This window comes from Anguilla rostrata, chromosome 5 (assembly GCF_018555375.3).
Source record: "Anguilla rostrata isolate EN2019 chromosome 5, ASM1855537v3, whole genome shotgun sequence".
Lineage (NCBI taxonomy): Eukaryota > Metazoa > Chordata > Actinopteri > Anguilliformes > Anguillidae > Anguilla > Anguilla rostrata.
The window spans coordinates 17111773-17138889 of record NC_057937.1 but is presented as its reverse complement, the minus strand read 5'-3'; the positions used below and the strand labels follow the sequence as shown (position 1 = coordinate 17138889).

Sequence of the window (27117 nt, the reverse complement as noted above, 5' to 3'; positions counted from 1 at the left end):
ATACAACCATTAGGATAGATACAGTACTCTCATATTAACTCCTGCCACCTACATCATCCCAGAGAAAAGCACATCATAACGCACAATAATAACACTGCACATAATGCTGTCTCGTTAATCTCTGTCTCTTGCACACGCATACACATGCGCAAGACAGAGGCCGACCAATCCATGAACAGTAACAGGAGCTGAGGACCACCAAGGATGCTGGGCTGAAATGCTGACACAAATTGACTGCTCGGTCGTCTCGGTTACCATGATCACACACCTTGAACCTACCAAGGGAGGAATGCCTCCCCTGTTGATGAATTTGATTTGATTGGATTTGAAACGTGTAAAATCATTAGAAGGCGGAGCAAAAGCAGAGAGAAAGAGTGTGGCCACTGTTTATCACTGGGGATGTGACCGTGGAGATAAGCAAACTGGAGTGATGACATCACATAGAGTGGCATGGGTGGTGCAAACCATCTATGCCCCCACCCATCGCTTCTCCCCCAGCCTGTTAACACAACACTTCCACGCAGGAAGGATGAGTGGGAAAGACTGCAAGAGATAGAAATTAGGGGGGAGAGAGAAAGAGAGAGAACAAAAGGCAGATGGAAGGGAGAGAAGCTAATAAATAAGACAAAAATGAACAAAGGCATTGATCTGGCACTTTATTAATTTCCTTCTAATAAATATTTAAGACCACCAGTCAATAAATAATTACAGCAGTGTGAAAATTAACAGACTGACTTTAACGTAAAAAAAGAAGAAAAGGCATTTAAGACACTGTGGTTCTGTGGATAGGGGGGGGGGGGGCTGTACAGGAATAAATGACCATTATGGATGTGTGGAGGAGGTCTGGTGGGGGGTGGGGGGTGGGGGGGATGGAGGGAGGGAGAGGGGTTCATGGTTTAAGAAGTGGATGACTCCTTAATTATAAAAAAAAGCAAATCTCAATTGTCAAATACTCTCACTTAAATATAATTTAAAAAAACAAAACATAAATGGTCAATTCCACTTGAATTCAGTCAGTTCGTTTCATTAATATAAATATCCTCACAGAATGCAAGGACATTTTTCAATTCATAGAACTGATTTGAATCAGCAGAATTTAAATGCAATCGACCCCAACCCTGTCTGCAACCTTTTAGTAAGACAAAACACTTTATGCTATAGGGAATAACATCAACTACATACTGTAAGATCATGCATGATCAAAAGAAGCACTGGTTTAGTAGTGTGTGCCTAGAAGCTGGGAGGACTTATCTCATGTCAGAGTATCAGTCCGCTTCTGCTCTTAATACCATAAGGTAACCAGCCTGACAGGTCAGGCTAGCTGCTGGCTAACTGATACTAGTGACAGAAATCTGCGACAGGCAGGAATTCCAAAATGGCTCTCCAGCGCAGTGGCTACTAGGGTTAGGGAGGAAGTTCGCATAACTGGTAACTTCAGCAACAACTTCAGTATCATCTTCATCAACCGAGAATGGTCTTGACTCTAATTAGATTCTTTTAGAAATTTTTAATGAGACACTTTTAATGCCTGGGGGGGGGATTATTACCATTAACACTCTTAATGCCACATTATATCAGCAACTGAATATGAAGAATGAATATTCCACGGGTACTAAAGGACTTTAAATCAGTGAGATGAGTACTCAGACAGCTAATGCAAGCTAACTCTCTGTAATTTGCTGTGGGATGTGATTCCTTCTGAAAGCGGTTACATGTTATATTGATTGCTCTATAGACCTAAACAGTCCTGAAAGTGTGGAAACCTTGTCATTGAAACTAAACCATTGGTAGAAAATGGTGAGTTCAAAGACAATGCAAATGCAAGGAGCCAAATGTGCACCAAAGCCAAATCTGTTTCAGCACAAAATTATGGAACTTAAGCAAATTTTCAGCAACATTAATTAATCAACAGTCTGCCTGGCACAAAAGCCAGCATTCACAGGGGTATGATGGACTAGGGAAGGGAATCACTGCAGTAGAGCATAGTGGACTGGAGTGATACATAAGAGATTTACTAACTGAAATTACATATATTATATAAATGCTAAATTATAAACTACGGCTGGATTAATATGCAATCCTGATTGGTTGACAGCAGTGCATTACATTTGTTTATGTAAACACTTGGCTTAGTACCCAGTTCTGATTGGCTGAGAGGTATACATTCTTTTTCTATAAACACTCAGCTGTGAAGCAGTGCAGGCAAAAGCTTAATCATGCTTCTAAATTAATGCGCATCAACAGTCTGATTTGATAACACAAACATAGACACTGGCCTTTTTTTTGCCATAAGCCAACTGTTACAACAGCCTATCACACTTGCAGCAGTGTTAAGGGATGTGTCCAGCCAGTGCCAGCTAAAGCATAATCGGCTTGTTGTCCATGAACGACTGTAAAAACTTGATTTAGGGTTGCTAACTGTCCTGTAAGATACGGAATCATCCCGTAATTGGAAATGACAATAGGTATTCCATATTAAACTCACATTTTGTCCTGAATCTTTACAGTTTAACCTGTTTTGAATATAATGCAATAGTTGGCTAGCTAGCTATCCAGAATAACAATCTAGCTTAGCTATCCAGTATAACAAGATCATTTTGACTAACAACCAAACTGAATTTCAATCTTAGTTAGGTAACGTGAGAGATGGCGAACCTAGCATGAATCCAGTTTACATTCTAACCTGAGAGGGACTGGAAAGACACTGTCTACACTGTGTGACCAAACCATTTTAAAAAGCAAGACAGAGTAAATTTGATTGAGTTACAGTTTCATGCAATTTTCTTAAATAATGTACCGGTGAAAATAGCCAAAATTGGTGCTAATTGTATGGTATATGAGAAGGAATTATTTTACTGTAATAGAATCATTATTTTCATATATCATAAGATTAATGACAAGGTTTGTGCTTACCAACGGTCCAAATAGTTTGTATGTACGTATGTGTCTTAGATATAAACCACTCCATGCCAGTGCATATAAAGGAATATATGGCACTTCAAAGTGGTTAACAGTCACCACCCTGTAGTGCCATATGCCATGGTTTATATCTTGCATCTTACATACATACACAGTGAGCTCCATTATGTTTCGGACAGACATATTTTTTTTTGATCTGTACTCCATAATTTTATATTTATAATCAAACAATCATGTGGTTAAAGTGCACATTCTCAGCTTTTATTTAAGGGTATTTCTATACACTTTGGTTTCACCATGTAGAAATTGCAGCACTTTTTATACATAATTCCCACATTTCAGGGCACCATAATGTTTGCGACGTTAATGTTATGTAAATAAAGATAGTCATGTTTAGCACTTTGTCGCACGTCCTTTGCATGCAATGAGTGCTTGACGTTTGTGACCCATTGACATCTCCAGGTTTTGAGTATCTTTTCTGGTAATGCTCTACAGGCCTGTACTGCAGCCATCTTCAGGTCCTGTTTGTTTCAGGAGGCTGTTTTCTCCTCAGCATATGAAACACATGTTGGACTCGATCAAGTGAATGACTTGGCCAGTCATGAATTTCCCAGTTGTTGGCTTTGAAAAACTCCTTTGTTGCTTTAGCAGTATCATTGAATCGTATCATTGTCTTGCTGTTGGATGAAGCGCTGCCCAATGAGTTTGGAGACATTTTCTTGAACGTCAGCAGATAATATGCTTTTGTATACTTCAGAATTCATTCTGCTGCTGCTATAAGCAGTTACATCATCAATGGAGATAAGTGAGCCAGTACCTGTTGCAGCCATACATGCCAAAACCATAACACACCCACCATTATGTTTCACAAATGGGGGGGGGGGGTGCTTGGGGTCTTGGGATCTTGGGCAGTACCTTTAGGCCTGCACACGCTGCTCTTGCTAACACTCTGAAACAAGTCCATTTTGGTCTCATCTGTCCACAAGCCTTTTGTTTTAGAACTCTGCAGACTCTTCTAGGTACTTCATTGCTGTGTTCTTTTTTCATTTGTCCAACAGGTGTTTGGGGGTTTTTCTTCATTATGATGGGAATTCTTTGGTCATCAACTGTAGAGGTCTTCCTTAGCCTACCAGGCCTTTTGTGATTACTGAACTTACCAGTGCTCTTTCTTGTCCAGTGATGTTCCAAACTATTGATTTAGGTAAATTCTGGACTATGTCTCTGAATGTTTATTCTTATTTCAGTCAGGACAACTCACTTACTAAAATATTAACATGAGTATGTAAATACATTTTTGGTTTGGCGCTGAATGGATCAGTTTCATGTATTAGTGCATTACTCTATCTATCAGTCTATACATCTCTCCTACTAAACAGGAGGAATATCGGAAAACCCCCCAGTATCTAGAAGCAGATCTAAACAACAGGTGGTGCTGGGGTGGTGGGGGGTGAGCACAATTCTGAGCAGTAGCAATGAAGCATGCAAAGCAGTGCAGGCAAGCAGCAGCACTGAGAGGTCTGATTGTTGGTTTAAAAAGGTGTTGGTTACTGGGGCCGACCGATTGGTCGGCTGTAATTAGAGTTTCCTGACAGAACTTGCTTTGGGCATTCCATACGTGCCGCTCATTTCTCAGCCTCATAATGGCTTCCTTGACTTTCATTGGCACAATTCTGGTCTGTATATTGACAAATGCCAATAACAGACTCTAAAGGCAATCAAAAGCCTAGACTACTAGATATTGTACCTGCTCTAAGGAAGCAACTGAACACATCTGACTAATCAGAAATACCTGTGAAGCCATTTGTCCCAAACATTTATGGTGCCCTGAAATGGGGGGACTATTTATAAAAAGTGTAGTAATTTCTACATGGAGAAACCAAAATTTATATTTAAAAAAACCCTTTAATAGAAGGTGTGAATGTGCACTTTAAGCACACATAAATAGTTTATTACAAATCTAAAATTGCAGAGTATAGAGCTATATCAAGAAAAAATGTATTTGTTCCAAACATTATGGAGTTCACTGTGTGTATATTTAATATATATTTGATATTTTATACAGTATACTGCTTATTCTTGTTATATCTACTTTTAGGTTGAATAAAAAATACAGTATTTGTCTTTAGTCTATCCATATCTTAACCACGTGTTAATAATTTGCCAGAATTTTTAAATAGCTATTATAGCCATTAGAAACTTATCTGTGAAAGTAGCTTTCTGTGTGACAGTACAGACCGCCCACCTTCTCGTGAGTGACTAATCTTTGTGCCTGTCTTTGCCGAATGCTGAATGGCTGCTGGTGCTTATGCTCATTCTGTATGAGAGATTAATTAGATGGCCATGCGCTCTTGATTTAGGAGACCTCCTTACGCAGGCAACACACGTGTTGCCGCTGCATACGGAAGCAACCTTGGCCACATGTTTTATTACCCACAGTCCCCTGGGGAAGCAAAACATAAGGCTATGCTATGCTCCAATACAATATTGCTGAAAGGGTAAAAATAGCAGATATCAAGGGACCTTGAAATACAGCATGTGTAGTTGGTTTTCAGTCATAAAAAAGTAGGCTGAAAAACAGGGTTAATGTGTTTCAGCTTGCATTTGTCCTTTCTTATTTGAGAAATAAGAAAAATTCCTCACTGAGAAATAAAAATATTGGCACGCTATGCAAACACAGAGAGAAAGCTTTTAGTATCACACAAAATTAACATAATGTATGCCATACGATCTTTGGCACTAAAATACATGTTTTTTTGGCCGCGAGGGGCAGTGGCACTTGCATTCGGGCCGAAGGGTCACGTGTCGATTTCGTGCTCGGCACCGTCACGCGCCACGCGGTAATGTTGGCACCTGTCAAGGAGGTGAGAGCGGTTGCCATGGAAACACCCATTCCGCCCCCGCACCCGGAGGTTGGGTGCACACGCAGCGCTCAGGTCTGCGACTGCTAATCGAGGAGAGTGCGCAACAGCGGGGCAGAGCGCGATGCCATGGTGACATTTTCTAAATTCCTCCCAACGGGCCTCCGTAATGAAGACCTACACAGCTGCTCCCCCCAATAAACAGCTCACTGATAAATAAAATATTGTTCGCGAGAGCTAAAGGCTCGTCAACAATGATAATGCGCAGCAGTTAGGCACTGGTCACATTGTTTGTCCACACGATTACCGCTACTCGAAGTGCTTCGTTTACAAAAAACCGTCTCGGGTGAAATCCTGACATCACCCATAATGCAAAAAGTGAGCATAGCCTAATAACTGGCTTCAAACCCGCAAACCTGTCTGCTTCCCAGCCTTGTTATCCACTGTTTAACAGTATCATCTATACATGTAACCAAGTGAACTCACTCAAGAATAAATGACCCATTCGCCAAGTAAATTAACACGTGAATATTAATTATTATATTATTAATAAGTCTTGCAAATGAGCAACTGGGTATGTGCACGGTGGACAGTTAAAATAAATCAAGAACATCTACACACTTGCATTTTCGAAGGTATGATCCTCATACAAGGCAACATATTCTTTAATTATGCATACTTTCTGTCCACAAAATATCAGACTTACACACTAAACACTAAAAGCAACAACACAATAAAAGCATGATTTTTTTCAGTAGTCTCAACTTCCATAGTGTTATACTAAAATATATAACAGTTTCCTGCATATTCTGTCTCTTAATGGTTCGTTTTATCAGTGGCACATGTTCATATCCAGCGATCATATTTCCTACTCTTATCAAAACGACTTCATTTTTATGCTTCCTGTTTGATAAGCTGCAACCCTAATCAATGTCTGGTCCTAACTGGCCACACCACTGGATACTACTGTCCCTTGATGATTCAACCGGTCATGTGACCACCACGGAAACTCTGACGTTCATTGCAATATGACAAGACACTGTACTAAGAGCTACAGGCTACCGGTCCACAAATCTTATCAATAAATAATGGCCAATTTGACATTTTTCAACCGTGAATAAGTGCTGTGCTGACTGAACTGGTCTCTCTTCCCTGTTAACTTGTATTTTTCAAAATTAATTACTATTCATGATATTAAAGTTTTTGGCACGTTTTTGAACCCATTTCAACAGCTTATTTCAAACATCAGCTCGGTATGGCACTAAGGTCTTTGAAAGTCTTTGAAATAGGTTATCGATTCCTTTTCCCGCTTTGTATACAGTGGTGTAATCTGTTTTGGTTTTACTGATTGTTGTCATTTCTTCCCAATTTTGGCAGATTTCTCAGGCTAATTGTTAGTTGTTGTCCTGCATAATTGTTGGATGAGATGACAGAGAGGCGGGGTCAGGGAGGAAGTAGTGGTGTGGATAAATAATCGCATTGTGTACAAACCTCATACTCTGACATTTCTTTTTCTGGGAAGTGTAAGGCATGTGACTACCCAAAAGCACCTCAACTCCAGAAAATGGCAGCATCCCAGAGATTTAAGAAAAGGCCTAAATGCGCTATTTTTTTCAAAGGTCTAATGCTTTGGTAGCAATATCTTTACAGTCAGAATATTTGGCAATGCTTGCATGGCAAGAAAACTCTCAGGGGATGGGGGTGTGGCAGGGGTGGGGTGATGATGGGAGTGGGTAATAGGCTGTGGTGATAGGGGTGGAGCATGTGGGTGGGCGGGTAGGAGATGGACCCTCGCTCACACGTGAGTTTGGCAGAGGCCACAGCCCCGCGGGATGTTGGCGAGTGATGTCATTGACGGGCGGAGGGAAGGAGAGGTTCGAAAGAGGAACAGAGATAAAGACGGGCGGTTTAGAACGGCGAGGCTGTCCAGTTAAAGAGCCGTGTCAGTACAGGCCGCAGCCCCGCAGGTTGTTGGCGATGATGACGTCGGTGATGGCGTCGAAGACGAACTGGATGTTGTTGGTGTCCGTGGCGCAGGTGATGTGGGCATACACCTCCTTGTTGGTGGATTTGTTCTTGCTCTCGTACTGAGACTGGATGTATGCCACAGCCTCCATGAAGGTGTCTGGACCTGGAAACGAAAGAGAGGGAGAGAGAAGGAGAAAGAGAGATGGAGAGATGAAGGGAGAGAGAGTGAGGGAGACAGAGAAAATAATGGAAGGAAGGAGCAGAAGAATGTCCAAAAGGAAGACAATGGAGGAGAGGGGGATGAAGGTGGAAAGAGTAGAAGAAGGAAGATGAATGGGAATATTCGAAAAGTAGAAGAAAAAGCAGAGAAGAAGAGGAGGATAAAAAAGAAAAGCCACAGAAGAGATGAAAAAAGAAAATACTACTGTTAGGATCCATTCATTTTTTCCTTTTTCAAAAATTTTCTAAATATTTGTATTTTTGTAAAGAAGGCTCAGAGTTCCCTATGGCAGTTGCGGCCATCAGGAAAGGGGGCTGGGCTCAGATGGACTGTTGCCATGGGAGACTGAGTTAGGGCGTGTGTGGGGGGGGACTCATTGCTTGTCTTGGCTCTATGGGTTGGCCAGGCAGACTTGGTTGATTAAAACAAGCATGAGAAGACGCTCTCGGTAATGGTGGGGTAACTCTGGAGAGAAAGGTTGGCTGGGTAATTTCCGCTGCAGTCTTCAAACAGTGATTTATCCGGGTAGATCATTTCCACATTTTCAAAACCCCAACCCCGGCAGTGAAAAAGAATCCACGCCATGAGGACGGAGCCCTGTTAGAGCAGTCATGAATTCCTTGTGATCAACTTCACCTCATCCACAGTGTACATTATCCTCCTAGAATATGCATTGCAGCTATTTTTTGTGTCAGAACATGAGCTGAGGTAGGATTTAACTGGCTAATCACACTGGGGGATTATTAGGTGGCCAGGTTGCCAGGACTCTGGGACCCCCCCCCCATCCCCACCCTCACCCTCCTCTGGCCCCTGGTCTCCTTGTAATACATTAGTGGACTTCTGCCCCACACACATTGAAGGCCACCCAGGTGAAATACCTGTGTACTCCGGAAAGCAAATTCTCAGCGGAGATTTCTTAATTTTGTCCTGGAATATGTCCTTCTTATTCAGGAAGAGGATGATGGAGGTGTCAGTGAACCACTTGTTGTTACAGATGCTGTCGAAAAGCTTCATGGACTCGTGCAGTCGGTTCTGTGGACAGAGGGTTTGATATGTCATACGTACACATGCAGCCTCACAAGCATCCATTGAAATTAAAAGGATGAGGGACTAGAAAGGGAGAACTACAGAACACAAGGGATGCATTTGCTTCTAAACTACTAAACTGTAGCTACTGCTAGACTACCGTCTGTGAAGCACACCCAAATTCAGCACACAACACTTCCAGGCAACATTTCTGCAAATTTGCAGCAACCTAACTTTATGTTGCCAGAACATCACCAGAAACACAATCATTCTGTTGTGTGCCAGCTTTGTCTACAGATTTACAGCAAGCGGTATACTACTGAGTGCACTAACACGTTCTAAGTGTAAGGGTCAAAGGTCAGAGGTCAGTCTTCATGCACAATGCTAATAAAGGGCAAGCTGCTGCTAACCCCCTAGTACTAACATCTAACATGGCATTAACCTTTAGCCTTGAGGAGTTGGGGCGGGGAGGAGGTCGGTCATGCATGAATGTGCCATGTGAAAAAAATTAACCAAGGAGTGTTTGTGTTCCTTGAATTAATCCAGAGTTGGAAGCAGTCACTCTCCCATACGCACGTGAACCTTGCCTTGCTCTCTGGAGCGGAATGAGTCAGACATCGAGCACACAGAGCATGCAGAAATAAGAAGGTCAGCCAAAAAACGCAGCTCTACCCTACAGCCAATCATGTCGCAGGCAGAGCATTGGATAGCCAATAGCACAGTCGTGACTGAGTGAGATTTTCAGTGCATAACAATCACAAAAGGTATATTTTCCTGCTGGTTTTCCAGTACAGAGCAAACACTCAGATAATGAAGGAAAGACAGGAGGACTCAATTTGGCAAGAATAAACGGACTGGCACGTATTCTGAGACACAATTCATCTGCATAAGCTTTGGTGACGAAGAGCGAGAGGTAAGAGTCAAGGCAAGATTCAGATGCTGGAGTTGGACAGGTCAGAATCAGAGTGAGACACACACACACACACACACACGCATGCACATACACACACATACACTCAAAGGGGAACACAAAAGAAAGAAAGTGCTGCTTTCAACTCCTCACTTTTCGGGGTAAATGTTTTTTTTTCCACAAATGGTTTCATACCTGTGTGAGTGTCTGATGGACGGGCCCTCTCCACACCCCGGTGGGGTTTTTAGCGATTGGAGATTGGCTAGAGAGGGCAGTCCACGGTGAGAGATGAACAGGAGAAGAGCTGAGATGCTTGAAGAAAAGATGCGAGCCACTGAGGGGTGGGGGGGAGGGGGGAGGGGCCTGCGCAGGGCAGGGCCCGTATAGCGGGAACCCCCTTCACCCCCCCCCACCAGCAGAGAAGAGAGAGCACAGAGCAGGCAAGGAGGAGCCGGACCCCCCCAACGCGGGGGATGGGGAGAGGCCAGTGACCAGGGAAGGCTACCGCTTCAGAAGAAAGAGTGCAGTAAATACTGAAGCTAAATCACATTCTGTAAAGCTCAGGACTGCTGCAGTGCGAGTTTATACGGTGCTTTATATTTCTAGTTTATGTTACTGTTTAAGTGGCAACAGCGCTGTCCTGCTCCGTTCCCTTCTTCACCAAGCAACCATACAGACTCTCCCTTTGATTCCCACTTCCAGGTCGTGGATATTGCCAGCTACGAACTGACACCTACACTGTACAAATCCCTCACACCTTTCTTTCTGACGCAGTACATAACCTCATAACCAGTTATATACAAAACATTTCTTACCTCACATGTTTTTATGTCCCCATATCTTTTATTTTAATTGTTTATGAGAAAGCTTAGTGCTATAACAACTGTACTGATACTCTCAAAACAATTTCAATACTTTGATAAATATCATATTTACATGGGATATACATAAAATAAACTGTCTGTTTTAAAGATCAGTGATCACTGACACACTTTAAAGAAGGAAAGCTGCTACATTACATATTTTTATGACAAGATGTCTCTCAGAGGCAGAACATCATAAAAATTAGGTTCTGCAGCAACATTATCATTAAATTCAAATAAGAGGAGAAACAATACTATTCACTTAAAAATAACAGCAATTCTGTTCCAAGTGAAGACATCCCATAATTTAATACTTAATATGGCGTGCACAATACACAATTGTGCACAATTCACATTTATAGACCAAATAACTAGCTCCTTTTTCTTTCATTCATTATATTTAGAAATGAACCAATTCAGTGGCTGCAGGATGGTAATTAACACTGACTTTGATACAGTGTCAAATTCCAACTTGCATAAATCACGCTCTCGTTGCATTGCCACGCCAACTCTTTTACATTTTTAACCTATTTGAAGTCATACAATTAAATATCCATGACCTGGGGACGGATGACATTTGCTGTTTACGTAATCTAAAGGTTACTGAATCCTCTTCCTATTCTTCCCATCATAAATTATTCTCATGCACCGACTACCATTTAGCCAATAACTTCACAAAATCAAGGATGTCAGAGCTACAAATGCACAAAAGCTAATGTTAGCCACAGTCTCCAATTATACTCCTCTTTAAAGACTGGTTTTTCTCAAGATCACCTCATCTTCACTCAAGATGGTCCTCAAAAGCTCATTGCTCCTCAGTAATCCTTTCTCTACCCTGCTTTTAAAAAAGATCACTCTTTGCTTTTGCTTTTTTTTTTTTTTAAAGGGCATAATTTCTACAAAGTAATGACAGTGATGACGTGCCAGCATTTCACCCAAATCATGTGAACAGACATGATTTTATGTTTATATATAATTATTAGAATTATTGAATAAATGAGAAAACTACACAATACAACCTGGAGGCAATTTACTGTAAATCCCTCACAAAAACATAAAAACTTACTAAGAGCTGACAAGGAGTGCAATAATTTCATATCCACAAAAATATAAAATACAAAAATCATATAGGTATGATTGAGAAAGGCACTGGATCTGGAAATAAAGCTTAGGTATTATTTTTAGAACAGCTCCCAAGATAAATATAATTAATTATATTTTAAAAACACTTGTAAATAATATTTAATTGATTGTTCCAGATTCAGCAGAAGTCCAGTAAAGCAGAGACGATATAATATAATCTCAGATCTCCTAACTAACTGCAAGACAGGCTCATAGTTAAATAACCCTTCAGTTTTTGTTGTGAACTTTAAAAGCCCAGATCTCCATGTCAAGCAGCACACATACTTGGATGGCTATTTTAGATAACTTTTTAACCATTGTTCAGTTCATAATGTCTCCCCTACTTCACAATTCTTTCAGACATTTTTACCAATTCATCTATATAAAACTGACAAATAAACCAATCTCAAGCTTTAGGCTTTTGTCCTTATACCTCTAAATCACATGAAATCCTTGACTATGTTAAACAACCTGAAATTAAATCAATTCCATGTCCTGGAAGTCTAAATTACATTTAATAAAATACAAAACCTTTCAGAAAATGCACATCACCCAGTGAACATTTTGATGTGGGCATTTCTGATGACAGATTGATAACTGCATCCAAACTAATCCAATTCTCAACCTCTGACTTTCCACTCACTCCTGTCTCCTTGGTGATTTCACTGTTATGCCCCATTACCTCTTGTTCATCCAGATTACTGTCTTTTACTGTGTTTTGCATATGTGCGTGTGTGTGTGTAAGGACATGTGCATGCGTGCGTGCGTATGTGCGTGCATGTGTGCATGCATGTGTGTGTGTGTGTCTTTGTGTGTGCATGCATGTGTGTGTGTGTGTAGGCATTCTGCTGCGTGCGTCGATGCATGCATGTGTGTGTGTGTCTTTGTGTGCGTATGCATGTGTGTGTGTATGTGTGTGCCTGTGTGTGATGTCCCTGGCAGTGAGGACTCAAAGGATAGGTGGCAGTAGATATGTGAGTGGGAGTGGGTGATTCTGCCCCGTCTTATTAAAAACATTTATCTTGTACGAGCTCACATTTAGTCTCAGCAGATCAGGTGGAATGGGTGTAACTGAGGAGACCTGAGAGCAAGTTCCTTCACATTTATTATTACATTTATTAGATCAGTTTTATAATGCATCAAAGGCACCGCTGTTTCATCATGATGGGAGAACAAAATATCATTCATAAGATTAAACAAGTTCGCAATGGAACTGAGAACCCACAATACATTACAGTGGTTAATGTAACAATGCTCGTTTTGTGAAAGTGTAGTTGGAAACACTGTAGATTATTGCTTTTTTTAGCGACTTAGGACTTAATCAGAAATTTAACTAGGAAAGATGTGCTCTGCATTCACTTTGTGTAATGAGAAATGAGCATGAAGCTACTGTATTTGCTCTGGGCTAATGCTTATGTGAGCGCTCAACCAAAGTCCATTCCTGATAGAACGGAAAGCTATTGTTGTGCTGGGAGAAAAAGCCACAGTTACTATGAAAACAGTTTGCTGCTGCTCAGGGACTAGAAAATTAATGTCACCCTTTTTGAAAATTTCAAGTCAGACTACGAATAGAGTTGAAAGGAAAACAGGGACACAGAACAATAAGGGGATTAAATCACATCTTGCATAACCCAGGACAGTGCTTTGAACAAGTCAACAATGGCTGCTTTCACAGGGTCCAAAGCTGGAGCTCCCTGCAGAAAGTGAGAACCTTGCAGAGGTCAACGTGTCACACTGGGGACAAAGGTCACCAGGTTAAATCACTGGTTAACTTTTACCTTAGTGTGAGAACCAGAAAGAATGACAGGAAATCCGTGTTCAAGATTGAATACTGTACCTAAAAATTGTTCTTATGAGCAGTGAAGTGAGGAGATTTACATTTATTAGAGAATCTTGGACACACACAGAACTCATTTTCCCAAAGGGACCTTGTACTGTAAGTCAAATAACAAGATTGAATTTCATGGTTTTTACTTCCATTGCTTTTTTTTCTTTTCTTTTGCTGTTCACTAGATCAAGTTACTAGTCAGGTTAAAATTATTAACGTATGCAGAGGCCACTCTTTGTATCCTATCACTCTGTGAAGTTCTGAAAAATTAAACCATGGGCTATCATGTTCGTCCGTAGTTTTAAAGTAGCTAGGCCTTCAGTCAAAAACACGGTGATGTCACTCTTTGATCGGATAAAAGTGGGTGTTGGTATCATCTCTGTATCACAGTGTGCAGATAATAAAACATTTGAAATCTCCTGACCACCAGGGCTCTGTCATAACAGCTTTCTTGGGACAAAACAATCTCACTGTATATTGGCAGTGGCCTCACAAACCCTGAGAGCACCTGCCAATGAAGACAAAGTATAACCAGCAACCTCTGTGTTTTTGGCAACAGACTTGAATGACGGATATGCATAGTACTGAAATTAACATGCACACATGAGCTGTACAGCACAAACCATAACTGTGTGTCTGTATTGTGCACTGCAACTAATGTGTGTGCCTCTCAATATTACAGCTCGCTTTTAATCGTGTGTGACATACCTGTTCAATTTTTGCTCTACTGTATCTATACTATTTATCTACTTATTTATCAACCTTGATGTTGTATTCATTATGTGAATTGTTTTATTGTATTTTTATTTTGTGCTATTGATGTCCTGTTTCTTGTTCTGCATTTCAGACCATTTTCCAGAGAAGAGCATTAGAAATAAAGAATTCATTTTAATGCATTTATTTTAAAATATTATGTATATTTTGGGAGATATTTTTTAGATACACTTTAGTGCAGTTTCATTAGCGCTGCCCATTAATACAGACATTATTAATCTATGCATATGTGAATGCTATGTGTGCATAAATAGGACTGTATTTGTGTTTATGCCAGCTAGGATTTATAACAGGCTTCTGATGGGCTGACGATCATATTCTGGCATATTCCACTTTGGCCACCTTGGATTTATTTTTCAATGGTTTGAATATATATTTCTACAGTTATGGTTGTCTCACGCACTAACCAGGTACGTTTGACTTACTGCCTTGGAGCAGACCTTCATCTTGCTGATCCAAAAAGACATGGTCTCACATCACACTGAAGAGAAGCAGTACATTATCAAGGAAAGAAAACACTGAAGTGAAATACAAACAGAGAGAGGGACTGACCGTGGTCTCGTCTTCGTGAAGCACCTGGTCGTACCCACTCAAGGCCACGCAGAAGATGATGGCCGTCACGTCCTCGAAGCAGTGGATCCACTTCTTCCTCTCTGACCTTTGACCTCCTACATCGAACAGCCTGGGGAGGGCAGCCAGTGCAGCGGGGTTATATTGTGCTAGCGCCGTTCTTCTAGCCTTGGTTATATGCACTTACAGTACCCGCAAGTTGCTTGTCTGGATGAGCACAACCTGCTGAATGTCTAATTGTGACTTAATATAATGTAAATGTCATTGCGGAATGCAGCAGCGCAGAAGGTCAAGGTGAGCTCCACAACCAAGCCATGTGACACTCAATTCAAATCAAATCAAACTTCGTTTATAAAGCGCATTTTCCAAGGAATACCTTTCACAGCATACCCCACACTATACCCCACAAAGCCAGCCGAATGTGACAGTGGCAAGGAAAAACTCCCTGATGTCATGTAGGGAGAAACCTTACGAGGAACCCAGCCCAGTAGGGGGAGCCCATCCTCCTCTGGCTGGCTCAGTTAATAGACAAGGCACGGCCAGCTCAACTTCCAGTCAATCTGATCAGTTCAGGGCAGGTTGTATGACATGGTCCTTTGTGACCAGACATACAGCAGCAAACCCCTGCGCAGCTTACTGCCATAGTTGCCAAAGGTCACTGCTGAGGCTTGGTCGAACAGAGTTTCTAGAATGCACAGTGCCCTGTTAGCGGGCTGCTGTTCCCAAAGCTAGCGGCCCACCAGCATTTAGCTAATTTTGCGCCACAGCGTTCTGCTGGCGTATAGTTGGGGAGCAACAGTCACGATGACTATCAGCTGAATGCAAAATGACAGGTGATTGGTCCTGCTGCTAGTGGACCGCTGTGGTGCCGATTCTGCCGGGCTCACAGCTGTCACGGGTCGGGCTGATTCACACCAGGTCGCTGTTTGTTCTCACACACTTGAGGGTGAGAAGTGGCACGCAAGAGAACGCACTGCGCTACACACTGAACTTCCTGGGAGTAGACTCCGTCAGCTATAGGTCTCTGTCTCTCCCTCTCACAAGCACATTGCCTGTGGTTATTCTCATGGGCGGTGTCCATTCTGTTTTAGCAGAATTAACACAGCATGTAGAAACCAGGAACCATTGTCTTTTACTTACAGCCTGAAAATCTGAGAAAACCTGAGCAGCAAATTAGAGTTTTCCATTAAGGTTATCATTTCAGGAAAAATGGACAGGCAATTGGCACTATTTGCCTTTTCTCTGAAACTCCACTGAGAAAGAATGATTGCTTCCAGGTGTGATATTGAATTTTCACAGTATTGCCTCAGCCAAACATGGGTGATAGGCACTGAAAATCTGTGTGCACTTGCATGTGTCTATGTGAGCACATCTTTCTGTTTGTGTGCATAAAGTGCTATTTGCATTGAACCAATATCACCAGAGAACGGGTAATGGAAGTATTACTGAGCATGTGCTTAATTGAAGCATTAGGAAGAGAGAGAGAGAGAGAGAGAAAGAGTGTGTGTGTGTGTGTGTGTGTGTGTGTGTGCACATGCTCGTGTGTGAGTGAGACAGCTAAAGAGAAAGAGAAAGTATTTATTGACAAAGAGATGCTCAGTCACTGACACACCCTGAGATGTAAAGTTAAGCAGGTGAAAAAGCACCCTCTACTGGTGGGAGAGTTCAGTCTTCCCACTGGCGAACTGAACTGGCAGTGAAACTGACATAACTGTCCAGCTGTCAAATGGTGCAAAATGGCCGCTGGACATGCCAAACAGGGGCCAACAGTTTGGGCCTGCTCCTAAAACGATGGTGCAGATCATCAGGATGAATTATTCCGGGTCGAACCTGCCAGTCACAAGACTTATTCATGTCCTGCTTTATTCGTTCGTGAAAACCAGCCGTCCCGTGAAACCAGCGTCCCAGCTCGTTACTCCGTGGTGCCGAGCGCCGAGGGAGGAGGCGGCTGAAGGCTCGGGCTGGCGGGCCAGGCGTTGGCAGGCAGCCCAGAGCGTGTGCGCACGTGAGGCAGGATTTTACACTTCATGCCTCACCGGGCCTTTTTTTAGCCCCGATCAGGTGAGCAGGTGGGAAAGCAGAGCCTCTTTTCACCGCGCGGCGGAGGAAGCGTATGTTTGAGGTGCGAGATGAGAGATAAGAGAACGGAACGAGAGTGAGACAGAGCGCGCGGGGCAGGACGACTTGGATTTTTTTTTATCAGCACTGTTTGACTAAAAAACATGAAAGAAAATCATCCATCGCTCTCGACTGTGATATTTAAAGGGAACTGTTTTTATTACCTATACGGTCCTACAAATATTGAAAAAATGACACTTTTGACGTTTTCGCTCAGAAATGGTGGGCTTTGTATTTCAGTGATATGTATTACATCACTTCCTGACAATTTAGGTAACATACCCCAACACTGGATGCACCAGCCGTAAAAAATCTATGACACACACTCTATGGTTCTGGTTGGGTGGCAGGAAGAGGATGGAACGGGTCTCACCTGAAGTGCAGGTTCTTGAAGGTGAAGTGGGTTTCTACGATCCCGGTGGTCTTGACTCGGGTTCTGAGGATGTCCTGCTCTGTGGGCTGGTAGTCCGGGGCGCCAATCCGGTCTAGGCTGTCAAGGTAGCTGGAGAGAGAGGGAGGGAAGGGGGCGGAGAGACAGAGAGCGAACGCGTAAAGCACAGCCCAGGCCAAATAAACGCGACGCGACTGAACCATTTCAGTATGCAGCAGTGTGAACTACCGTCTCCTGATGCCGGCGCTTGTTGTTGCGGGCGATTCAAGTTGTCTAATGGCGGGTGGCAAGTTTTAGGACGTCGCGAAGAGTCGCGTGTCGCAGCTCGTTGGCCTGAACTGGCCTTGAGAGAAAGACGGGATCGGACCTGCACATTAGAGGATCACTGTCTGTAGTCCCCGTGTGTAATTGAGCTGCCTGCCCATTCCCGATAACTCAGGGTCCGGCTCGGCGCTGGACAAGCCGAGGCGGCTGAAAATAGAGTGTGTGGTGATCGATAGAAAGATGACAGACCTGCCTCTGACCTCTCAAATGAACATCTCTGTGTAACCGAGAAGAACAAACAAGAGGCAGAGCTGTCTGAGCAGGGTGTGAGCTCACAGTGTAAGTCATTTCCCGGAGCAGGACATTCAGAGATTATGAAAAACTATCAAACGGTCAATCCAATCAATTGGCAAGTCAGCCTGCAGACAGCTATTTCTTAAATGGCAAAGCCAATTAACTTCTTATGTAAACCACTGCTCCACACTGCTGCTCTGACCGCTGCTCCACACTGCTGCTCTGACCGCTGCTCCACAATGCAGCTCTGACCACTGCTCCACACTGCTGCTCTGACCACTGCTCCACACTACTGCTCTGACCGCTGCTCCACACTGCTGCTCTGACCACTGCTCCACACTGCTGCTCTGACCACTGCTCCACACTGCTGCTCTGACCGCTGCTCCACACTGCTGCTCTGACCGCTGCTCCACAATGCAGCTCTGACCACTGCTCCACACTGCTGCTCTGACCACTGCTCCACACTACTGCTCTGACCACTGCTCCACACTGCTGCTCTGACCACTGCTCCACACTGCTGCTCTGACCACTGCTCCACACTGCTGCTCTGACCACTGCTCCACACTGCTGCTCTGACCGCTGCTCCACACTGCTGCTCTGACAGCTGCTCCACACTGCTGCCCTGACCACTGCTCCACACTGCTGCTCTGACCGCTGCTCCACACTGCTGCTCTTCACATCGCTACTCCACACTGCTGCTTTGACCACTGCTCCACACTGCTGCTCTGACCACTGCTCCACACTGCTGCTCTGACCGCTGCTCCACACTGCTGCTCTGACTACTGTTCCACACTGCTGCTCTTCACACCACTGCTCCACACTGCTGCTCTGAACGTCACTCTGCAGTGAGAATCATGTTGCGTCATCCGACTGTTATAAATATTCTGGAGCCTTGGGGTGGAGCCATGGAGGGCCCCAGCTGTCAGAGTTTTTTTTCTAATGGCTCTCGCTCTCTCTCTCTCTCACTGCCTGGTCTCTTAGTGACAGCCATGTCATCTCAGCTAATGACTGTCTCTTTAAATACCCGGGCAAGGACATACACACCCACCTGCGCACATGGTACACACCCAAGCAAACACACACACACACACACACACACCTGCTTGCGTAGAGACATATCAACAAACACCAATGCATATGAGTACACGCATACAGTACACATGCACAAACACACACAAACTCAACCTGGAACCTGGAATACTTGAACATATGCATGTACACCTGCTTGAACACAGATATATGTGCATGTAACCACTCACACACACCCACGCATACACTCAAACTCACTAGTCAGTTTATACAGAGACATATTGTTCTGTGCATCCGTAAACTCACATTACATTCCCTCTCTCTCACACACACACACACACACACACGACATGAATACACACGGAATATATGCCTGTGAGCTGGTACCATGTTTTCCCTCACAGATGGCACTCTGCTTTAAAATGGGGGGGGGGGGGGGGGGGGTGTATTGAGGAGCAGCTGCAGGGTTTGGTAGCAGCCTTTTAACATTCCAGCACCACCCCGGGGGTCAAAGGTCGGGCGTCTGGCCGATACCACATCGCACCGTCCTGCAACAGCCTTATTAATCAACTCGCATTGAGCCAAAGGCTGGAAATGCCTTGTCAGTGCTTATTTTATTTCTGATGGTGGTTTATGAGGAATATAAACGCACCGCCACACTATTCTCTTTATAACCAGGTAAGAGACTGAGCCGGGCTCCGTCGGGACTGTGCGTTCCCGTGCCAGGCTCAGTGTAAGTGGCTCTGAGCCCAGAATTCAGACGCTCGTTATAAATCTCGCGCAGGGAACGGGACGCGGCGGACGCTGGCTGTTACTCACGTCTCCGCTCGGCTGGCGGCGAGAGAGAAGGAGAGCGGCGGCAAAGAGAGAGAGAGAGAGATGGCGGAAAGGGAAGGAGAGAGCGAGAGCAAAAGAGAGAGAAAGGCTTGTCTCACCACTTTGTCAGATATCATTCCATGTGGTGGGCTGTTTGTCTCTCTCGCTCTCTTTATCACTCTTCTCTCTCTGCCGCTCTCTCCCCCTCTCCCTCTGGTGCATCCAGCATCCATTTACTTCTGACCTTATCCCTCTCTTTCCTCATCCCTCTCTCTGCCAGCAGCTACAGCCTGCAGCCACCTCCTCCTCTCCCCGCACCCCCACATCCTCCTCTGCCCGCCCCCCCCCCCCCTCCCAACTGCAAGACGTATTCAATTAATGACAAGCTGCTGAAGCCAGTGTTGTCGTGGCTAACCTGCATCTGAACTGACTGATAGTTTCCCTTTACCAAGCTACAGCGCAGCAGCAAACTCCATCTAGCGAGTGCTTCGCCGGTTCTGCTGAAGAATCACTTTGGCAGGGCCCGGCTCTGCTCAGGCTGTCACGTGCTAGCGTTAGCGTAGCATAAGCAATAAAATAAAACGAAGAGGCAGCTCTCTCTTGCGCTCACAGCCTGTTATTGAGTGTCAGACCTGAAGTAGACCACGAAGGCTGTGAAGCTGCTAAAACACTGCTGAAATCCTGCTGAGACACTGCAGTTAGTGTATACCTGTTTTATGCACACCCAGCTGTGCTGAAAGACCTGGTTCCCCACCACAGTGGCTAGTAATGACTTTTAGTGCCTCCCTGGGGCCAGGATTACTGCAAATGGCGCTCGTCACTGTACAAGACTGGTTGAGATAATTATGTTGCTCAGAAAGTCACCCTTCTGACAACTGATAGAACAGGTCACTGTCTTCATCTCATTCTATGAAATACACAGCTCAGGCTAGATATGAAGCCACAAAACTCTCCGATTTCACTCTCCTCCATTTCTACTCATCCTCCTTACGTTTAAATTGTCATCTCTATCTTTACTTCATCCCTTTCCTATTACCCCTGCTCCTTCCTCTCTCTCTCCCACCCTCTGTCTCTCTCTCTCTCTCTCTCAAATCCGAAGCTTACATGCTTTATTGACAGAATATTACATACGGAAATATATTTGAACATAAATATGATGATTAATCAATAAATGTTGTACATAACTGACAACAACTATGACAACAACTCTCTGTCTCTCTCTCCCTCTCTCTCTCTCTCTCTCTCTCTCTCTGCATGATGAATTGTTTATTATCAAACAGACACTGCCAATACAAATTTCTGCCAGCTTTATTTGTGGAAGATTTGCATGTGAGCAGGTTTAAACTGTGGACCATCTGCAGCAGTTTGCTCTCCAGTCTTCAGGGCATGGTTATTTTCTCCTCCAGCAGAGACCTATGAAACTACTCTGGTAAATTTTAAAATGATGGTCTGGCGGGTAGCGCATCCTTTTAAGGCGCTGTCTCAGTGCAAGGAAAGGCCCCACGGTCTTGTAAGGAATTTATGCTGCGCCAGCGCTGACTGTGGCCAGCAGGGGGAGCGTCTCAGGGTTTCGGAATGACAGCGTCTCAACCCACACCAGCGACCACCACCGGTCAAACAGCCACGCGCAAGTCAGACAGTTGAGCTGCGCATACAGCGTCTTCCACCGGTGCATGTTAGCGCAGGTCCGGCTAGCCAACCGCAGCGTGAAGAGAAGCTGTGGCAGACATCGTGTGCTTCGGAGGACAGAACGTTTTTGACCTGCGTCGTCTCAAACTGACACTGGAGGTTTCAATGAGCTGGGCTCACTGTGAACATGATTGGCCATTTGAAATCATGGAGAAAAAGCGGAGAAAGCATTAAAAAAACTGTAACTCATAACTGTGAAAAATGATCAGCTGAGAAAATTGAGCATATCATCAGTAGTCAACAAAAGCCTCCATTACGAGCGACTGAATGGCCAAATAATGCCACGCTGTTATTTTTAAAACGCCCCAGTACTAGACTGCAGCGTAAGCCTCATATCATATTCTCCTTCAGGAGCAACTCCTGCTGATAAGATATAAGATAAGATATACAGGGACATAAAGGCTGCCACTTCACCTTACAGTAAAGTGTGTGTAAAGTGTGCATTTAGCAGAGTAGATGAGTCACCTAACCTGTGATAGTACTGAAATAAGGCATCACACTCACGCTTCCTCCATCTGCTGAAGCGTTTATCATTGCTAATGTTATCTGAAGGTTAACTGTGGCCGCTAGCTGATCATCTCGGGTTGTTAGGGGGAGGAGTTTGCAGTGGGCGGTTTACCATGTGGACACTCCACTCGCCCAATCATCAATGTTTGATGCCACCTTGGGAGAGGACAGTTATGTGTTGCCAGATCCTGTGATGATGGCATAAATCTTCCCTCTCGCTCTCCTTCTCCTCCGTCCTCCCTCTCTCCCTCTTCCCCCTTCCCCCTGCCTTGTTCCTCCCATCCATCCAGCTGTTGGGAGGTAGAGCTGGCGGGGAATGGGGTGGAGAGGAGAGGAGAGCCTCTGATATCTCAGCTGGAGAAGCTGTCCAGGGGACAAACAAAGACAGAGCTGCTGAGACCCTCCTACAGGACCCAGGGCCTGGAGCCGAGCATGAGACTGTCACTGCACCGTAAGGCCCAGTCAAGGGAAGAGGCTTAACTCCTCCGTGGGGCCCAGTGATTGATGGACCTGCTCCACGGTGGGGCGCTTTGATGTGAGGAGAACAGAGGCAGATCCAACTGCATCATGGGCCTGAGTTATGGGACAGGCAGCTCTACTACAGGGTTTGGTGATGGAAAGTTACTTCTCCAGTGTGAAGCCCAGTCATCTCCACCATGGGGCTCAGACAGGAATAACTCCAGGCTCCAGTGCCCGAGCGCCAGGACACCAGACTTTCTGCACAGAGCCTTGTGGGCCGGGGTCTTACGATGGACTCCGCTCTTGCTTCCTTCAGCAGGACCACTTTATCTCAGCGGGCTCACTTTGTGTTAAATTGGTTGCAAACGAAAAGGTCACTTGACTTAAGACAATGCATCACAGAGGACTTATCCAGGGCAAGTACTGCACATGTGAGTGATGAAAAAATAATGACTAAATGATGTAAAAAAAAAAAACTGTCTGTACAAATAGGAAAGTTCTTCACAGGCAGCCGGATGGCTCATCCTGGTAGGGGTGTGGATGAGCTCCATGGTCCGCTGCAGAATCTGTACAGTGCCAGTTCTGACTGTGGCTGACACCCCCACAGGGCAACACATAATGTAATTGCACTCTAGCAACCCCTGCTAGCCAACTAGATGCCCACAGGCTACTTGTTCAAGCTGCACATGAAATGTCTTCCTCCATTTTATGTCTGTGCAAGCCCAATGGTTGCAGAGATGGAAAGTCCAGGGGTCAGAAAGTCCTGCCATGTGTTTCTTCCACCCATGAACTCACCCAGCTGATTTCACCTATTAGTTCCACCTCCTGGCTGGAAGAATTGTGCTAATTAGCAAATCCAGTTGACTGGAACAAAAAACTGCGGAGGAATTTTACTTTCTGAACCTGGATGGCTTTTCCACCACACTGAACGCTTCTGGATAAGACAGCATGACATCACCATGTTTCACAGGAGACAACATGCTTGTGTGTGCTTTCCTGCTTTTTTCCCCCACCCCCACCTCCCCTAAGGTATATATTTGTTGCTTCCCTCTATGTTTTCATAAAAAAAATATTTTTTAATCCCCTTTTTCCCTTGGGCTTTTATTTAATGGTCCTACAGTGACCCAACCCACCCCATGAGAAGCCCCATTCCCCTCAGCCTTTCCGTCACAGTGAGACAAAGCAATAATAATACTAAAAAACAAGCACACTTTCTTTCCCATAACAAACCAATGAAACAGAATTTACATTCACACCGACATCTACATATAAAGCGAAATGTGTGTTTAGACGGAAATGAAAATGGAAATATCAGCTCACCTAAACTGACAGCGACACTGGACGCTGGGGAATACAGCTGAGCACACTGTCTGAGTGAGGAAAAATCTGTCTGTATATATGACAATAAGACTACTGTTAGTGTAAGGACAACTGTCTCTTTGAGTGTAAGGACTTCTGTCTGTATCAGTACAAAGATGACTGTAGGACTGACGTAATCGAGCCAGTTACAGTGAACTCAGTTGGTCTGGACTGGATATGAACTGAGGATTGAGGGCATTAAGTTTGTGGATATTTCAGGCTTTGAGATGAGAGAGAGAGCGAGTGTTTAATCATTGATGATTTCGTATTGCGCGTGTCCTGGTTAAAGCTTTGACAGGTGACGGGCCCTGCTGCGTTCTGTTTTTTTGATGTGTGCCGAGCTACTTGCAGATTTTTTTGAGCACACAAGAATCCCAGCAGTGGCTGACAGCACACAGCACCTACTGCCAGACAGACTGGCCAGCACCAATCCAGCCATACACATATACTCAAACACACACACACACACACACACACACATATATATATATATAAAAATACATGCAAATACCCATGTGCCCGCACTAAACAAACACACAAAAGTTACTGATCCACCATCCTGCTTTGAAGTGCTAATTTACACAGCGGCTAGAACAACCGAAAGCACTCCTCTGGCATTCCAGGTGCATTGTCCAGCGTGGCCTGCAGGGGGCGCAGTACTCACTACTGGGCGGAGTCGTTGAGCTGGTATTCGCGGGCGCGGCTGAAGCACTCCTGGATGCCGGAGTCGGACCAGAGGCGGATCATGGCGCCGAGGAGCTCGGGGGAGTAGGGCTCCGTGTCCTCCATGCGGCTCACCACGTCGCACACCATCTTAGCGTCCGCCTGCAGGAGAGAGAGAGGGGAGAGAGAGAGAGCCGCGGTGAGGTTCACGCCAGGAAGTCAGCAACCCTGCTCAGAGCGTAGCCTCACACAGCACAGAACAGCACAGAACAGCACACATCAGCGCGCTAGCAAAGCTTTCACGCTCACGCAGGTATCCGTCAGATCAGAGCACAGGGTCGCAAGGCGCACGCTAGCGCTTCTTTAGCCGGCGCGTTCGCGGCGTCCCCGTCCGCGCGACAGCGAGCGCCGTCCCGAGGCGGCGAGGCGAGAATGTCCTGAGGGCTCTTGAGACCCGGCCGTCTGGGTTCCAAGGCCGCCGTGACGCGAAAAAAAAAAACCCCTCGCAAGCTGAAACATGTACGCGCACATACATCGCCGCGTACGTAGCCCGTCCGCGTAGCGCTCGCAAGCCCCCACGCGCGTTGCGCCATTGCTCATTTGCGCTCGGCCGTGTCCCGAGAGGCCCGCCCAGAGCAGAGTCTCTGCTGGCTGCAACATCCCTGCCGGACAGCGAATTCGCTCCAGCGCGCAGGCTGGAAACGCCCTTGGTGTTTGACCTTCGCGTGTAACCACGGCGACCTCCTCAAGAATCTCAACAGCTGAGGCGGGGTGCCGCAGAAGCGACAGTGACAGTGAACCCTTGACCCCCCCCCCCCCCCCCCCCCACAGCAGCTGAGCCTGTCCCAGAGCCTCCATATTCCGGTATTCCCACTATCCAACATTCCCACAGGTGGACACAGGGAAGAGCTGGGCGTGGGGAGGGGGGGGCTGTTTCTCTATCTCTCAGATGAAAGAAAGGGGGAGGAGAGAGAAACAGAAAGAAAGAAAGAAAGGAAGAAAGAGAGGCAGAAAAGAGATTATTTATTTTGCTTTTCTGTAATATGCATAGGCTTTGGCAACACCATTGTGTGTCTGTCAGGCAAATAAATCAAATAGAAATTGAAGAGTGAGAGAGAGAGAGAGAGAGCAAGTAAATGAGCAAACCCCCACTGCAACCAACAGCCAATAAAGACAGAGCTGCATTCCTCAGTATGTGTGAGAAATACAAACAGATCATAGATTTTTCTTCCCCAAATTTAGAATACCCGATCCAATCGTGCCAGGAACACAACTCAGGAAAGAGGGAGAGAAAGAAGAGGAGGCGTCAGAAGGAGCTGTGACGCCCAGGCTCACAGCTTGCGTCTGTGAGTCCTTGGGCGTCTGGTCACCAGCCGCGACATCACACCTGCTCACTGTCGCCCCCTGCTGTCTGCCAGGATGTGATTAGCCAGGAGTAACAGATGATGATCGCTCTCTACACCAGTGCTTGTGCTTGCACGCACACACACACACACACACACACACACACAGCTGCAGGGCACAGCAATCTGTTCACACACAAACAGTTGGACTGGAGTGTCAGAGAGAATCTTACTATTTCGAGGGGAACATAAATCGAGAGAGAGAGAGACCAGAGAGAGAGAGAGAGAGAGAGAGATAAAAAAGCAAAACATGTAATCAAAAAGGTAAGAGGACAGAAAGACGCCATTGCAGAGGAATACAGGGAGAAGGAAAGTAAGATGGAAAAGGGAATAAGGAGAAAGGGCTGAGATCAGCTAGAGAGGGAGGGAGCAAAAGCAATAGAGATAGAGAGGGAGGGAGGGAGAGAGAGAAACAGAGCAGAAGACATCCCATCACTCCACGCAGACCTCATTAGGCAGCAGAGTGGAGGCAGGACAGGACAATATGGCCGTGATCATCCCTCCGCAGTGATAAGTGTTGGAGTCTCAAACCCAAGAGTACAGCAAGGGCTGGGAGAAGCATGGCCACTTACCCACCCCCCCTTCCCATCTCTCTCTCCCTCACTCTCTCTCTCTCACCTGGTTCCACATCCACTCCTCTCCACATTACATTGTGCGCTGTGCACTATTGTTTGGCTTTGCAGAGTGGACACCCCACTGGACGGCTCTTCACACATTCTGGGGTGTAATACGCAGCTGTGCTTTAGCTTTGGGGCGCTCAGGCTAGCTACCTCGCTCACAGGCATGCCTCTCCTGGCACACAACCATATGTCCCTCCATTACAACCATCAGAATCAAACCTTCAGCTGCCATGCCTCACTATCTCTGGCCCAACACCCTGTTCAGCTCCCAGGGAAAAGTTACATGTTGGCTTTGGTAGATTCTCCTTCTTCCCATATCTCCTTCTCTTCCTCCCTACTCGTGCTCTTCTGCTTCCCCTCCCTCTCTCTCGCTCTCTCCCTCTCTCATATTCCCCTCGTCCCTCCTCTCCCCCTAATCCAGTTACAGAACCTTCCGGAACAGCGTGG

At 45.2% G+C, this 27117-nt stretch overlaps 1 protein-coding gene across 2 annotated transcripts in view; it reads right to left on the bottom strand.

The window, feature by feature from the left end:
• The window catches only part of LOC135254861 (guanine nucleotide-binding protein G(o) subunit alpha), a 111003-nt gene that overhangs the window by 5706 nt on the left and 78180 nt on the right, over positions 1-27117 (bottom strand). The window contains exons 4-8 of one of the 2 annotated variants that reach the window (XM_064335429.1): positions 24649-24809; positions 17550-17678; positions 15041-15170; positions 8844-8997; positions 636-7908 (exon numbers count right to left, since the gene is read on the bottom strand). In XM_064335429.1, the coding sequence (XP_064191499.1) occupies positions 7721-7908; positions 8844-8997; positions 15041-15170; positions 17550-17678; positions 24649-24809 (762 nt within the window). In that variant the 3' untranslated portion in view covers positions 636-7720. Of the gene's footprint in view, positions 1-635; positions 7909-8843; positions 8998-15040; positions 15171-17549; positions 17679-24648; positions 24810-27117 lie in introns of those variants that run through there. The other variant, XM_064335430.1, reaches the window with a different exon arrangement.